The sequence below is a fragment of the Ochotona princeps genome, chromosome 27 (assembly GCF_030435755.1).
Source record: "Ochotona princeps isolate mOchPri1 chromosome 27, mOchPri1.hap1, whole genome shotgun sequence".
In the NCBI taxonomy this organism is placed as follows: Eukaryota; Metazoa; Chordata; class Mammalia; order Lagomorpha; family Ochotonidae; genus Ochotona; species Ochotona princeps.
In genome coordinates, this window is record NC_080858.1 from 6,186,693 (window position 1) to 6,203,665 (window position 16,973).

The following is a 16,973-nucleotide window of genomic DNA, read 5'->3' on the forward strand; positions in this document are numbered from 1 at the left end:
GGAGGTATAGAAGGGAACCTAGAGTTTTAATCATATTATAGGCATATTTACGAATGGAATTTCAAAGTCAGATTTTGGGGCTTCATTTGCAAAATAGTTGTGCTGTGTCTGGTCTAGTTTTTTCCACTTTAAAAACTTAGTGTATGTCTCCAGGAGACAGAATCAGGCAGAGATTTGCATTTAGAAAATTAACGAAGGATGCCTTTGGGAGCAGGAAGGAAGGAAGCTGGGGAAACGAGGCAGAGAGAGGTCAGGGCGAGGCTCACGCAGGCAGCTCTGGAGGTGCAGTGGCCCTGCGCAGTCCTGAAAGGAAATGACCTCATCTAAATGCAAAAAAACAGAAAGGGTACAACACAGAGACACACACAGAGAGAAGTCTTCTATCTCCTGGTTCTCCCCACAAATGCTTGAGTGGGCCGGGCCAAAGCCAAGATCCTAGAACTCTGCAGGTTTCCCATATAGATGGCAGAGATGCAGGTACTTGGGCCAGCATGACTCCCTCCCAGGATGCCCAGCAGCAGGAAACTGGTATGCAGAGTAGAGCTAGAGCCAGGAGTTTAACCTTGGCACTTACGGGTAGGAGCAGGTGTCCCAAGCACAGGGCCTGGAGGTGAGCCCTGACGTTTGTTTATCTGCTAGGTACTGCTCCCTGGACTGAATTGAAGCCCTGGATAGGGCAGCTCCCTAAAGCTGCCAGCAGTGCCCCAAGCGGAACAGGACAGTGAGCTGAGAGTGGCCAACTTTGACTGCAGTTGTGGCCATCAGCACCCTAGAGTTAAATGGGGACCCTCAGAGGCACAAGACAAAATCCACTATGCCAGCTTCATGCATGGTTTCTTGTGAATGTCACTAATTTTGCAGCATGTGTACTAAGTGTCCTGATACAGGGAGAGTAGTGGGCGGCCCTCTCATGGACTATGAGGGAATTCATGTGGAAGGCTCAAAGCAACATCTAAACATAGCGGCGAGAAACTCAGTCCGTGGGACTGGCATCTCCAAGAGCAGACCGCTTCCCACTCCCTGCACTGTTCGTCTCTCATCCAGACCACTGCAGTGTTCTGACTGGTCCCTCTCTCCTCCAACACTGTGGTCACACAGCAGCCTTGGACGCTGGGCCCTTGCCAGCAGTGGCTCCTATCTCACTCACAGTGACTGCCCCAAGCCCTGTGAAGGCTGCCCCCTCACTCCCTCACTTCCAGCTACATGGTCCCACACAGGCTGGTAGCATCCTTGTGTGTAGGATTCTTCATTTTAATATGTATGTATTTATTTGAAAGGTAGTGTTACAGAAAGAGAGAGAGAAGGACAGAGACCATCCATCCACTGGCTCACTCTCCAGATGGTCTCAGTGGCTGGAGCTGAGCTGATCTGAAGCCACAAGCCAGGGAATTTTTCCAGGTCTCCCACATGGATACAGGGGACCAAGTACCTGGACCATCTGCTGCCAATGCTTTCCCAGGCACATTAGCAGGGAGCTAGATCGGAAGTGGAGCAGCCAGGTCACAAAATGGCTATGGGATATTAGCACTAGCAGCTGTGGCCTTACATGCTGTACAATGGTGCTGACTGCTCGTATGTGGGCTTCTGTCCCTGACTCTCTCTCTGTCACTTTCTGATGTCTAAATGGCTGCCTGCCTCCCTGCTTTCAGGGCTCTTGTCATTGGCTTTATGAGGCCCTCCCTGTCTGGCCACCTTTGCTCAGGGGGCAGCAACCACCCACTTGTCTTTCCTCTTCCATGCTTCATTGTTCTCCACAGTGTCTGCTACTCTCTGCCAGTGAAGGGACTTCCAAACATGCATGGAAATGGAGTTCAGTGACAATGGACATTTCCATGAACTTCAACTTTTTAATTTTTTTAATGCACTTGGTTGAAGAACAAAAAGACAGAGACCTTGAGCACACCCATCTGCCTGTTCATTCCACTGATGGTAGGGAGTGCTCATTTCAGGACTCAGAAACTCAGTCCAGATCTCCCACGTGGATCGCAGGAGCCTGGTGACCTGGGGAATCACTGCCTGCCTTCCAAGGTCTGGATGGACAGGAAAGCAAAGTGATGGAGTAGAGGTAGGTTTGTGAGCCAGAAGTTCCAGTGTGGCATTTCAGCATCTTTACTGGTGTATCCAGTGCCAAGCTAGACACATGCCCCTCCGAGGTGTTGTTGAGGTCCCCCCATCCTTATTCGGGGTTAGGTTAAGTATCTGTGAGCCTGCCCTGAAAGATAAGAGGAAGCTCTGTCCTTGGTCCCAGTATGGGGGAGATGACCAGGCACATGGAGTTGTAAATATCTGGTAAATAAATGCCACATATTTTATTCTCTGTATCTAAGTGTGAGTTACCTAGTTTGGTGGCCACTTCCTTCTCCTTTTTTTTTTTTTTAAGAAAGAAGATCCTGTCTTTTTTTTTTTTTAGATTTTTTTTTTATTATTATTATTGGAAAGCCGGATATACAGAGAGGAGGAGAGACAGAGAGGAAGATCTTCCGTCCGATGTTTCACTCCCCAAATGAGCTGCAACGGGCCGGTGCGCGCCAATCCGAAGCCGGGACCAGGAACCTCTTCCGGGTCTCCCACGCGGGTGCAGGAACCCAAAGCTTTGGGTAATCCTCGACTGCTTTCCCAGGCCACAAGCAGGAAGCTGGATGGGAAGTGGAGCTGCCGGGATCAGAACCGGCGCCCATATGGGATCCCGGGGCTTTCAAGGCGAGGACTTTAGCCGCTAGGCCACGCCGCCGGGCCCACTTCCTTCTCCTTTAAGTAAGGCTTTCAATAACCTGTGGTACTCTGCTGGCTTGGGTTTTCGGCTCCTGCTTTGAACTCCTCCATCTACAAACCTTTAAAGGAGCTTGGGCCTCTCATCTCTTTCCTTGTCGTGTTCTTGGTACCAAGGGCTGCTGTGAGAGGCTCTGTGTGGAGTCACACTCTGCCCACAGCTGCTGCTTCTGCTCTTTCCTGACTGCTCAGGTGCAGGTTTGTAGTCTCTTCCCTTTCCTCCTTTCATTGTTCCAGCCTGAACCAAATGATTGCATTTCCCCAGGTCCTCTGGATTTTCCTTTCCTCTTAGAACTCTCCCACCTTACCTACGGTCCCCTTCTGGAAACACATCAGCTCTTCAGGAGAGCCCTTGATGCGTGCTCTGGACCCGGCTCCTTGGGTGCTGGCAGCTTCTCCGTTTGCCATCCCTGTGCTGCGTGACGTGGCGTGCTGATCTGTCTTCCACCAATGGGCAAGAACAGCTTCCTTTTGACTGGTCCTTAGCGGAGGACCAGGCACATTAACAGGTGCCTAGTAAATGTCAATGGGAAGGTATATTGGATGAAGGCAGTACATAGTCTGTATCCATCACAGGCTCTTCTGGACAGAAGGCAGCTGTCTAGTAACAAGCAGCATGTCTCCATCAAGGGCAGTCACTGCTCTGGGTAGAACAGTTCTTAACTCTGCAGGACTGCCCTGTATGTTGAAGGAAGAGTAATAAGCCTAGCTCCAGCCCTGCCCGTCAGCAGACAGTGGTGACAGTTCCTTAGAAGGGTATTGCCCTCCTCACGTCTAATTGATCCCCTTGGTTATCAGTCATTGATGGGGAGTGTCAGCCCACTTTCCCTCTGCCCACCTGTGTTTCTTCACCAAGTTAATTCATCAGCCAGGTTGTGTTCAGGCCTGTGGAGTGTTGGTAGAAGGATCCCAGCAACGAGCTGATGTATAGCGCAGGACCTTGAGTCTCAGTATAACCAGGATATAATCCTTGCACGTGTCTAGAGTCCCACTCGGTGGTGAGCGTGTTGGAAGAGTTTGGAGAAAGTTGCTGTGGTGGCCAGTGGCATCCTGTGCCTGAGATGAGGAGGGGTTGGCGGATTTTGGAGTGAGTCCTTGACGGAGAGCATTCCTACCCTCTCTGAAAGGAGCAGGTTACTCCTTCCCCTCTGGGAACCTGCTGTGTAGCAAACAGGTGGCTACAGAATGTCTCAACTCTTCGCTGCCTGAATGATGAAGAGATAATGGGTATTACTTTGACTGATGGGAGCGAACTGAAGGTCAAGACAGCAGTAAAGGGAATGGCTTTTGAAGAAAGGAAGATTCGTAAGGAAGGAGGAGAGCTGGCTCCTCCCGTGTGGCAAGGGTTCACTAGCTGAGCCAAGCTCCCCACAGGTGCTGTAGCTGACCCCAGACATCCCATGTGTTCAGTGTAGTAGGTACAGTGGATATTTTTAACCCTTCATCTCATTTGTTCACAGAGAAACCCCTTTGTCCACAGAAGTCAAAGTGTTATTAAGTTTAATGGAGAAAACAACTAAAGGACAGGCATAAATCCAAAGGCACACAGAAAGTCACTCTTGGCTTCGAACTCCGGTTATTTACCCACTCTCCCAAAGTAGCCCCTGAGATCCAAAGTGACCCCCCGCAAGACTCCCAGGAAGTGTAAAGTTCCCCACCCCATGCAACAGGAGAGCTCAGCCATTCCCAATGACTCATAGCCTCAGGACACATCTTAGGCCTGGGTGGAGTCTTGCTGGGTCCCCACGAGGAGGTCGCTGGAGAATGCATCCCACGCCCCTGCTTCCCAAAGCTGTCTCTGCTGGTTCAGAAGAGGGAAAGTGCCCCCCCAGAAAGTGACAACACACAGGCCTGATGTTAACGGCAGTGCCAAACAATTAAAGAGGCAGACCTGTAAAATGACCCGTGTTCTACCCAGCAGTGTGACCACACCACAATCCAGATGGTCCATCCCAGGGGAGCAGCCACTTGAAACACCTAAAATTCCAACAGGGTTGGCCTGTAACCTATCGAGACACAAAAGGAGGTTTCCTTGGTCTAGGTTTTTACTTTGTTGATGTTCAGGTATTTATGGTTATTTTTTTTTTCTCAGCTATGTTTTTCTCATGACTTTTTTTTTTCCTCCACAGGAAATGGAAAATAAACATCTGACTTTAGCATAGTTAACCTCAAATAAATTAATGCGTGGAATGAAAATCAGGCAAATAAATCAGGGTGTGTAGTCTCCGAAAGGAAATTACAAACTGGAGCACATGATTCAGTATTATGCAAACAATGAAATGTCCCTAGAAGTGCTCCAACAAGGAAAAATTAACAGTGGGTGTGGCTCTGAGACACACTGTACAAAATTTAAAGTAAATGCCTGAAATAGAATGTAAAACCACACCGTAGTCAGGATGTCCTGACACAGAGGCCCCTGCACTGCGAATGCCTGGGAGCAGCACATTGGAGAGTACATGTATGTCTTACACACGACTGTCGGTATTCTCAGTGGCTTTCCAGGCATCCCAGTGGCCTCGCACGGCATGGGCATGTCTGGGCGGCGAGAAAGCATCTCTGTACCCTGGCCTCCAAGGTACTGAGTTTATCTCACTTCTGACACTGAGCCACCAAACAACAACAACAAAAAAAACAAGCATTCCAAATGGAAACTCTTCATTTGTAACAGAGCATTTTCATCGCCACGGGTGGAATGATTTGTGTTTCATTTGGGCAGATAAATAGATTTTCAGGACCCATCTGCCTCCTTGGCACTTCGGAACGCCCATGTTTGGAGCTGCTGTTGTGATGTCTAGCTCATGAATTCAGCCACTCCGCCCCGCATGGTGAAACCGAACCATCATTCCGCTTGAGGAAGGTTGAGGGTTAAATGACACAGAGCGTGGGAAAGCACTTTCAAATGTGGAGTGCCATTAATGCCATTCTAGGGCCTTTTGAACGTAGTTGCTTTTGCTCCTGCCTTCCAGCTTTTAAGGACACTGTTCTCTCTTGGTCAGCGTTCTCCCCCACTGCCTTGTTGATGGAGATACGGTGATTGGGAACGGAGGGCACTAATGACTTTGATTGTCTGTTTTATTAATTCTGCGCAGTGAAATGTCGTTAGATAAAAGTTAAGAGCCCCTAACATGCTTACCAAGATGTTATGATTGTTAAAAAATACAGGGCAGGGTATGTGTTTGAACAGTAATAGAGATGCTGTGTGGAGCACCCACTTCCCACATGGGAGTACCTGGATTTGTAGCCCCGCCTCATTTTCAGTTTTATCTTCCTGCTAACTTAGGCTCTGAGAGGAAGCAGGGAACAAGTAATTGGGTCTCAGTCATCCATGAAGGAAATGTGGATCAGGTTTTGGGCTCTTGGCTGAGCCCAGTATGCTGTAACACTGGGGGCTGTGACCCAGAGATGGAAGATTTCTCTGTGTCTGTCTCTTCTCTCTGTCAAACAAAATGTAAGTAGTGACAAACTTTAAAAATAAACCTGGAGGAGGTCTGGAGCCCAGCAGCTCAGTCACCCATATTTCGCTTGGAGTACCTCAGTTTGGGACTTAGCTCCAAACTCTAGCTTCCTGCTCAGGCAGCAACTGGGAGGCAGTGGGGATGGCTCAAAGAAGCTAGCCCCTGCCACTCGTGTGCGGGTCCTGCACTGGGCCCCTGGTTCACACCTGAGGCTCTACGGAACCTTTGGGATGTGTACCTGCAGATGGTAGTTCTCTCTCCCTGCCGCTCAAATAAATAAATACAACATTGATAATTAAATATTTCAAATTACTTATAATCAAGTATTCAAATATTCAAATCATTTCAATACTGGAAAGTAGATTTTCTTCAGCTTCAAAAACTTGATCCACATACCCATACTTCTTTTTTCAGGATGGAAAAATACATTTCATTGTGCCTCAGATCTACTGGACAGTGTAACACACTTTCTGCAGAAGGCACTTGGCCTACTTTCTCCATAATACACTTTCAGTGGGAGTGAAGAGTATGAGTAGTGAGAGTCCCTACAGATAATACAAATGTTGACTAAGACTGTTCGGAAGAAATCTGGCTCTGTTCTTACTGGTCTTCAAAGGTCTGTTGCAGCTCAGTGAGTCATTTGTTGAGGTTTTTGGATGAAGATAGGACTAACCACCAGCGGGTCTTTGGTGAAACATACTTGCAGGTACCTATGTACCAACATAGGCACTTCTGAAATTATTCCTCTTTTCCATAGAAAATTCCTCTGTCAGTGGAGACCCCAGCATTGACACAGAGCAAGCCAACTCCAAAGTTATGTAAAAAGTAAATATACCAAATAAATCTTGACCTTGAATAGGCCCACAGGAAATGGAAGTCCGGTTTTTAAGGAAACATCTATATGTACAAGTATGTAAATATTTTTCAGGTGTTTCTTGTGACCTGGTTGTTAAGGATTCTTTTTGATGAAATTCAGCTCTGTTTCATAAATAATTCAGTGCTTGGAAGGTGAGCCTAATTAGATACGCGGTGAGAGAGGAGATTGCTATTAGACCCTCACTGTGACTATGAATAATCCATGGATGGCTACGGTTTCCAGGGGGAGAGCTGTGGCTGTGGTGGCATCACGAAGCCCGAGGGAATTCGAGCTGCCCCTTGGGTGGGCTTGGGCTCCTTGTCATCATGGGGCCTCCTCTGTGACCGCGTTCTCTTTCTGCACCTCCTTCCACTCCTGCAGATCCACCCCTGCTTAGAGCTCAGGGCATCGGTGAAGAAGCCCTGGTCTCTCCTCATGCCTCCCTCTGGTTTCTCTTCATTTCCTTCTCACTGCTTGCTTTGTATGCTTGTTTGAGAGTTTGACATGGGCTCGTATTCTCTTTCTGATTTTCATTGAACACTGAAAGCACCTGGCTGTCCATTGACATGGCGGTAGGATCCTGTGGGAATAGAGCCTCCAGGCAGCAGGGCTTGGGACCAGCTGCTGAGGCCCAGCTGCCTGGCAGAGCAGACACCTGGACACCTTGGTGGGCCCACTGTGGAAGCTCTTACAGGCTTCACCTTGACCTTTGGTGTAGTGTTTTTTCCAGCAGATGTTTATTTCAAGAGCTCCACCGTCTAAAGACATGAGGGGAGGGGAAAGTCTTAAAAGCCTGTCTCTTCTGGGACACAGGAAGGCACACATGCCACAGGTGCTTTCTGTCACTGCTGGTCCGAGAGGAGGCAAGGTGCATGGCCGTTGTCCTTTCCACATGCACTGGATGCCATGGAGATATTTTGGAGGCCATAGTACTTTATTTGACATGAAAAAAAAAAGCCTCTTTAGAAGAATTCAAGCTCCTACAGCCACTGCCAAAGTAGTTCTTAGCAGCAGCTTCCCAGACACTTCAGGGCATGGAGTGATGGTCAGCCATGGGAGAGTGCTTTTGCCTCTCGTTATACCAATGAAATGTTCCACTGGCATCTCCGAGAAAGCTCCATGCACCTGTCGGCCAGCCACTGAAGAGTTGGGGGTGAAGACGCCGATATTAGAGAGCTTAGAATTTTCCGTGCCAGCTAGAGGAGACAAGAGCAAAGCAAACAGCGTCACATGCAGTGGCTCGGTGTGTTTCTATCTACTGACTTCCTTTAATATAGTGTCTCTTAACAGTCCCCAAAGCTGCTGTGACTAGGGCTTTCAGACGTTGGGGCAATGTGTTACTCATGGCTATCACATCAGATCTGTCCCTTGTCAGCCCAGAAGAGTCACATAGAGTATCTCCTGCTAGTGGATACTCATGGCTGTTCTGAGAGAGAAGTGAGAGAACTGGGAAAGCTCAGATCAGCTTAGGAAGCTCTGTGCTGAACCGAGACACAAGATGGTGTAACTCGTCTTCCATGGACTTCCAAAAGAAGCCCTTGCATTCCAAGATTAAATGGATCCTCCAAGGTGTGTGACAGGAGCACAAGTGATATTTGTTTGTCAAAAAATTGGACGAGTGCAGAGCTTTTTATTCCTAGGATATTATCATGGCCTGTCTTCATTAAAAGCCAGCCCAGGGGCTTGTTGGGAGGACCCTGGGCGATGGTGAGAAAGTAAGGCTATGAGACTGCTGCACGTGTCCACTACAAAGGCCTGGGAACTAACAAATTTCAGAGCCACACTGGGCTGGCTTTAATGTTTGCCTTTGAGCTCCAGAAGTGCTGGTTTCCCCTTCACCAGGCATTTACTGATAGCCAGGGGATTTTTTTAAGACTTTTTTTATTTTAAAGGTAGAGTTACGCAGAGAGGGGGAGAGACAGGAGAGAGAATCTTCCACCTGCTGGTTCACTCCACAAATAGCCGCAGTGGTCAAAGCTGGGTCAGTAATCCAGGAACCGGGAGCTTAGCCCTGGTCTCCCACGTGGTTGCAGGGGTCCAAGGGCTTGGGTCATCCTCTGCTGCTTTCCCAGGCCGTAAGCAAGGAGTTGGTTGGAAGTGGAGCAGCTGGGATTTGAACCAGCACGCATATTGGATGTCCGTGCCACAGGTGATGACTTGGCATGCTGTGTCACTAGGCCAGCCCCTGATTATCAGTTTTTAAATATTTTCAATTCTCACAATTTTTATTCTAAGAACTATTTCATGCCAGGTGCAGCCAGCTTGCAGGAGGATGGGGGAATGAGATAAGATAGTCAAGGTAGGGCAAGATGGAGAGCTCTAATGGGGAGAGAGATTCTATTAAGGGGCGGCAACCTTTCAGTCAAGAGGTCCTACTGCTCCAGTGCAAAGGTGTTGAGGCAGTTTCACCCCAGAGACCTGTGGTTAAATCCAGACCCCTGACAGGCAGCTGGCCAGCCCTGCACCAGGCTGGAAGGTCATCCCCAACAAAGGATGGATTTTTGCCATGGCAGTAGGCATGTAAGGACAAAGATTGAATCAACCCTGGTAGGTTTACATATTTCTTATTTTCATACTGCTTAAGGGTTGCTTAGCTATAAACATCAGGTGTGTATTTTGCAGCCATATTTATGTACCTTCAGGTGAAACAAAAATTTTCAAGACTTGATGCAGATAGTTAACAAAGAGTTAAGGGTTTGTTTCATTTTAGTGGAAGCATAACAGGGATTGGTGGGCCCAACTTGAGACTTTAGGAACCTTGATTGGCTTAATGTTTCTGATTCTGCAGGTTGTATCCACGCCATGCAAGTGCCCTGAACAACCTTGGGACCCTGACGAGGGACACGGCGGAGGCACAGATGTACTACCAGAGGGCTCTGCAGCTGCACCCCCAGCACAACCGGGCTCTCTTTAACTTGGGCAATCTGCTGAAGTGAGTGTCCCGTCTGCAAGTGGCCAGGCGGAAACCCCTCTCTCCTGCACACTCCTTTGCTCATGGGGTCATTGCCCCTCCCTGGAGCTGAGGAGTTAGGATTCTCAAACTTGGAGGGGAAAGTGAATCTCATCCTGGTAAAGCCTGACTCTGAGGAGCCCAAAGGAGTACTTCCTAGACTGTCTTTTCCAGCCCGGACCTGTCTTGGGTGAAACCTGTAGGATGCCATATTGTTGCAGTTCATGGATCCAGAAATGAGTTTGCTCTCAGCTTAGTGCATGTGTAGTCCTATCCCATAGCCTTTGCCCCCCTATATAAGATGGCACCTGATTCGGCTTTACTGGGGGGTTTGGGCTGTAAAATCCATCCTGTTCCCGCACTGCCTGTTTGGGATCTGCTGCTCTGTCTCTGCTCCTGATCAAATCAAACGAATCAGCAGGACAGGCAGTTCTTTGGTTCAACTCCTGAGCTCCTGTGAGCTCCCCTTCTTACCTGGTTGTGGGTGCAGTTCCGGCTGCCAGTGCAGTTCCGATTGCCACTGTCTGAATGTTGCTGGGATGTCTGGTCACTACAACACTGTTGTGTGTGCTGCTTTCCTGTGTCCATCAGTCTCCAGGTGCCCCTCTGCCGTCAGTCTGTCCTCTCTTACTTCCTGAATGTCCCCTCTCTGCTTCACACTGGCTAGTATCTCTTTGTTTAAACACGTCTTCACTTGATTCTAGGTAGATGCATTTTTAAAATTTGTTTTACTTGAAAAGCAGAGAGAGACTGTGATCTCTGATTCACTGTTTCATTCCCCCGAATGTCCACAGCAGCCAGGGCCAAGCCATGTCAGAGCCAGGAGCCAGGGACTCCCTGCATGTCTCCAGGTAGCTGACCAAGACCCAGCAGTTGTGGTGTCTTCTGCTATTTCCTTGGGTACACGTTAGTAGGAAATTGGAGTTGGGAGCAGTCAGGATTTGAATCCAAGCCCTTAGTGTGCCAATCATTTGCTCAAGGCAATTATATATAAAAAACAAATGAATTTTAGTAACATTTTGTTTAACTGTAGTATAATTCAAATTATCTTAGTATTAAAGGTAATTTTTTAAAATGCAAAAATTAAAATTTTACTGGAATGGCATGTATTCTTTTATTACTGTGAATGTTTGCGAGCCATGGTGTATTTGGCTCATAGTCTGTCTTGGAAAAGAGATACTTTGCATGCTCATATATATGGATAACACAGATATTCACTAACAACCTTGACATTGAAAGAAGTATCTGCCCCGGAAACCATCTTTAAATAAGATGTGAGCATGTCAGAACCTCCCGGTAATGTCCCAGCAGTTCATTTGAATTCTTGGAACATGCAGACACCTTCAGCCCTGTTTGCAATAGTAGATTCCCTGGGCATCATACAAACACTCTGGGCCCCCTTCATGACTGTTCCTCTGGATTTTGAAGCTAATCCATTGTGACTCTGTACAGCGCAGTGGTAGTGAGAGAGGTCGATCAGGGATGGTTGTCCATGCTGGCCTTTTTAATTCGTATTAATTATTGCTGGCTTTGCTTGAAACCTAAAATGTCAAAAAAACGGTGGACAAAAACAGATGAGATTAGCATAAACTTTCTTTTTTACAAACAGATACAAAGTCCCTAATGACTCAAGATAATATAATAGAGTATTTAAATTCAGGATATCAGAAGGTAATTCTGTGTATGTCTGGATAGAATAGTTGCTGGTGTTTGTTACAGAAATGGAATAAGAGAAGAACCTCTTGTAAACTTGTTTCATCCCATCCTCATTGTCAAAACAGCCCTCCCTTCCCATGATAGAATGTAAGTGTTGTGTGGTACGATAAATCTTACAATCAAAACTCAGAATGGGCAATGCAATGTCCAGTCATTGAACTGTCTAGAAGATGAATTTGACACAGCACAATTTGGTTTTGTTTAGTTTGGTCTTCTGGAAAATTGAATTTCTAAAGAAGGACACAGGAAGTAGGGTATCCTTTATCTTTAAAATAGATGTGAGTGCCGGGGACATATTCCTTAGAGTGTTGGCTCTGGCCACACAGTCTTTATTTCACAGAAAGGCGACTTGCACATTCAAAGATGGCTGTGCTGTTTTCTCATCTGGAATACAGAATGCCAGCCTAATGGATAAATAGTTGCTTTCTGAGGTCCTTCTGCTCACATCAGTGGGGAATAGAGACCTGCTCCTCTACTTTCCCCATCGTGACCTGTTAGTAGCCAGGGTTCCTTGAGATCTGTTTTTTCCAGTCCCAACCCTGTAACATTTGTTGCTCCCATCTTTCACTCATAACTTTTTCTCCACAAATCTCTTTCCCCGCTCTCTCCTTCCTTTTTGGGGCTTCTTCCCTTCCTTCCTTGGTTTTTGGAAAAACCAAGATCTTCCATCTGCTATTTTACTGCCTGATGTGCCTGTGATAGTCAAGGCTGGGCTTCCAGAGCCAGGAGCTAAACTTTGTTCTGGGCCTCCCATATGAGTGGCTAGCACCCAAGAACCTGCGCTATCAATAGCTGCTTTTGAGAGTAGGCACCAGCAGGGAGCTGGAATCAGAAGCAACAAGGCTCAAACCCGGGCACTCCAGTACAGGATGTGGATGTCCCAGCAGCAGCTTAACTTGCTGTAACAGAGGCCTGTCCCCAAGTCTCCTCCTCCCAGCTCCTTTGAAGCCTAGCTAGCATCTCATAACACCATCTCCATGCTCAAGACTAGCATCTCACAAATTTTTGTGCGACCATAGGGACCTGAGGGCCATTGCTCTCCTCCCCGTGCTGGCATCTTTAGGGAACATAACAGCTCCATCAGTCACAGGCTGCCTCTGTGTGCTCCCCTCCAGGGCTCTCCATTTCTGCTGTGCCTAGGGACACTCACTAGCCTGACCTTGCCATGGCCTTGTCAATCATGTTACCCTCCCACTCTGATACCTGGATTCTGACATGTTTTTCTCTGATCCTGGCCTCCCAGTTGTGCCCACCCTACTCTTCTCCCCTTCTCTCTCCGTCCAGTTGGTCCTTTGAAACAGGGTGTGGCTGTGACCAGCATCTCTTTCTGTGTCCCTTGTCTTACTCCAGTGTAATGAGCCCCTTGTTTCTAGAAACCTGGTTTTCTTTATTCATGACCTTAATCTTGACACACCTGCTCCTGACTGTTTTTGGAGTCTGTCCTCTCTGACATTGGTGGCTGTTCAGGGTCTACCCTGTTCCATGATTTATCTAGTTTGTTCCAGTTACATGTGTGACATCACTCTGGAATTTTCCATTCCAGGAAAGGTAACCCATTGCCTAATCCTGGATCAGGATTCCTTGGCTTTTATTTCTCATTATCATGTCCACCTCCCCCATGAGAAGCCTTTTTTAGATCCTTCGTCTAATTGGCCAGTCTCCAATGAAACCCTTATGAATAATATTCATGGGTCTTGCCATTTTATGTTTCAGATGAATACTACTAGAAGAGTAAATGCTTAAAAGAATGAGAACTCCTCCAGCCCATGTAATAATGCAGCTCTGTTTTCATCGCCAATGTCTGGGAAATGAGCATTCCTTCCTCCCCCATGCCTTGGGAGTTAGCTGGCACAACCACGCTGCTAATTGTTATGGTGTCTCTTAAGTGGCCTTCCCTCACCGCAACGGTTCTCCTTCCCACTGTGCTCACTAATGAAGTGAACTCGAGTGGATGGAAGCCCAGAGTCGGCTTTACAAGCGAAGGACCTTTCCCTATTTATTCTCGTGCTGTGACAGCTGCAGTAAACCCTGCTGAGGCCAGAAACAGAGCTGCACTGCCGGAAGCCCTGTGGGGGACAGCAGCCTTGGAGGATCCCCCCCTGGTTTTGTTTACATTCTCTTGAAGGAATTGGAATATCATCATTTTCTTTCCTCACATAAATATGTTTAGCAGAGGATGATTTAACAGGCACAACGGCATTGGCAAGCCCAGGAGTTTTCAGGAGTCTCCTGGCCCTAAAAATCATTTTCCCAACCCTCTCCCCCTCCTCATCTTTCCCAGCTTCTTTGGCTGTCTTGTGGGCAGGCGAGTCACTTGGAATGATTTGAGATAGAGGTTAAAGAAGGCATTGTTCCGTTAAGAGTGTAAGAGAAGTGTGTATAGCTTTGTGTGTGTGTGTGTGTTCTTGTGTTTCTGTGTCCCTTTGTCTTACTGCAGCTTAACAAGCACCTGGGTCAGTGTGGCCCGTGCACAGACGCTGCCAGAGGCGACCAACAACTCCCAGGCTGGGGAGCTCTCTGTGGGCCGGCAGGAGAATCAGGAGGGACCTAACATATGTATGTTCTGTGGTACCCAGCCCTACCTGTATCCTCTAGGGTCTCCCCCAGTGAGCGCAGTGGGGAGGTGGGGAGGGGGCTGGCCTTTGCCCTCACTCCTTGCCAGTTCTAACAGCCTCCCTCTTGTTCCTCCTTCCTCTTGCCTTAACCCTGGCAGCACTGTAGAGCCGCTACCTGGAAGGCAGAGGGAGGCAACTGATGTTGGAATGATGATACGCTCTGTGGGACAGCCTGAGCACAGGTCTACAACCTATGGTTACAGACAGGGAATCAGGGTAGTGGAATGCCCACTCTGGGAAGCTGGGAGGGGACTTCTGAAGCTGGTGCCTGCCATGGCCCCTGCTACCCCAAGTGCCCTGCTTGAAACTAAACGTCCCAGCCCCAGCGGCATGAACTGGAGTCTGAACTGCACTGTGTCTTGGTATATGGCCTTGAGAACACAAGTTCATTGAGTTACTCACGGCAAACGTGGACACCAGACGTAGTGTACCATGCTTCGTGGGTACAAAGTGCAGTAGTCCATATAAACACTTCACGTAGGACCTGGAACCAATACAGATGGAATAAACTTTGGCCATGGCTAAGTGTTCTAGGGACATAATTTCTCACTTCCAGTGTGGAGCTCAGGATCTTGGTCTAAACTTCCTAATAAATCAGGAATAAAGAACACAGTTGGACAGCTGCGTTCAACATTCTATCTGTGAGGGTCAGTTTCCCTCTCAAGGTGGGACCATGTGGTTCCTGGGACCTCCTCAGCTACAGCAGTTCGGAACTGTAGCCTTTAACGAGGTCTCCAGGCTTCTAGTCTCATAGCTGAGGGGTGAGTAGGTGGCCAGCGGAGACCTTTATCTCCCTGGGTGTCAGTCCTCCCCTTTTGTGGAGAAATCAGTGACCTCGGGTGGAGAGTAGGAACGAGCAAGTGGACCTGACATTTGTGTATCTGCTGTATCGTTCTATGGGCAAGAACCTGTGCAAGGTGCCTTCCTCATGATACAGACCCCTGTGAAGCATCTGCCATTGTTACACCACTCAGACAACAGGCAGCCACCTCTGTGTAGGACTATGCCTTAAACAGGGTCATCCAAGCGGCCTTTCACTGCGAAATACATTGATTCTGGCTTAAACCAGAAAGCTCTTGGTTACCGTCACCCAGGTCCCAACCAGGGGGCACTGTTACATGTTTTCCTTCAAGTCTCAACAACACACAGTAGACCTGTTTAGGTGCTCTTTGAAATGATTGTTGGCCAGGCCCTGGTTCCTAGCTCACCTCCATGCACGCTTGAAGAAATGGCTCTGCATGGCCACAACTTAACGAAACTGACCACTAACGAGGTCTTAAGACAGCAAGGCCCTTCCGAGGTGTACATGCAGGAAGGCTCAAGGCTGATGTTTCTGTGGTTACTGCTCTGGGCAGCCCCTGGGTGAGGTCCTGATGTGGACTGCTTCGCCTACTGAGGCTGTCGTGTGACAAAACAGACTCGCACATTCCCTCTTCAGGTCCTGAATTTCCAACTCGAGGGTATGTGGTAGGCCAGGGGCAATAATCTCCTTTCTGAATTTTAACTATAATAAGTATGATTTTAAATTGTGAAAAAAAGTGTTCTCTTCTTCACAAGTTTGTAATATGAGCAGTGTCCTCAGGTCTTTGCACATGGCTCCAGCCAGAAGTCAAAGAAAAATGAGGGTGAACCCCAGGAATGAGGTGTTGTGTTCCCATTGCAAGGCCCAGAGTTGTTCTCCATAAACTTGAACCTAAGCCACACAGAACATAATCCCATTTTGTCTTTGCGTGTAAAAGAGAGAAAAGCCTTGAAAAACTGGGTCCTCTGCAAAGGTCATCTCAGTTGGAGTTTGCAGCTTTGAAGATGGAGCTGGAGAAGTGCAGTGTGGTTGTTTCCATTGGTGGGAGGTGTCCTTTGTGGATCCAACGCCAACAGCACGCCCTGACAAGGAATGGCAATTAAGTGGGCGGAGTAGCACGCCAAGTTCACACTGTGGTTAATGGGAAATTTTACTGCTGCCAAGTGGCTCGCCAGAGCCATTCATTTCTGTTACTGGAATTTCTTAAATTCTCCCCAAGTGTCAGTTGTTTTTTTTTATTCCAAAGTAGGCATCTGCTTTTAGTCGAAATGAATGTGTCATGAGACTCCTCCATAGGAATGCAGAAAGTGTTCTAAGTTGACAAACTTGACAGAGTCTTAATTACTGGAAGAGACTGTGCTGGAGCCCTGTGTGCGTTTGCTCAGTGTCTGTCCTGGGAGGCAACCAGGCAAGCGGGAGGATGCAGATGCTTTTCCCGAACACACAGGAAGAAACAGTCCCAAAGCCATTCACCCAGAGGGAACATTCCCTGTGAAAGCACAGTGTTTAATGGCAGCATCTGCATGTTATGAGCGAGATCTCCTTCCTGCTTGTTGTTACTCTCAGGAATCAGAGATACAGATTCTCCTGGTCCCAGGATCTCATTCTAAGCAGTTGCAGCCTCTGGGATGTTCCCGAGGGAATCATGGGGAAGTTGCCACAATACTAGGGGATGTTTATTGGCATTGGGGGGCTCGGGTAGATGCCACGGGGGCTGCGATGTGGATACACAGCTGAGGTCTTTCCTGCAGGAGCTCTGATGGGGCAGGAGACTGCCCTGCCATGACTGGGTATCCCTGTGCCCCTCAGC

The 16,973-nt window shown here is 48.0% G+C and overlaps 1 protein-coding gene across 1 annotated transcript in view; it reads left to right on the plus strand.

The window, feature by feature from the left end:
• The window catches only part of TMTC1 (transmembrane O-mannosyltransferase targeting cadherins 1), a 195,937-nt gene that overhangs the window by 151,948 nt on the left and 27,016 nt on the right, over window positions 1–16,973 (plus strand). Inside the window, exon 12 of the mRNA XM_058655741.1 lies at window positions 9,869–10,012. Within this exon, the coding sequence (XP_058511724.1) occupies window positions 9,869–10,012 (144 nt within the window). The remainder of the gene's footprint in view (window positions 1–9,868; window positions 10,013–16,973) is intronic.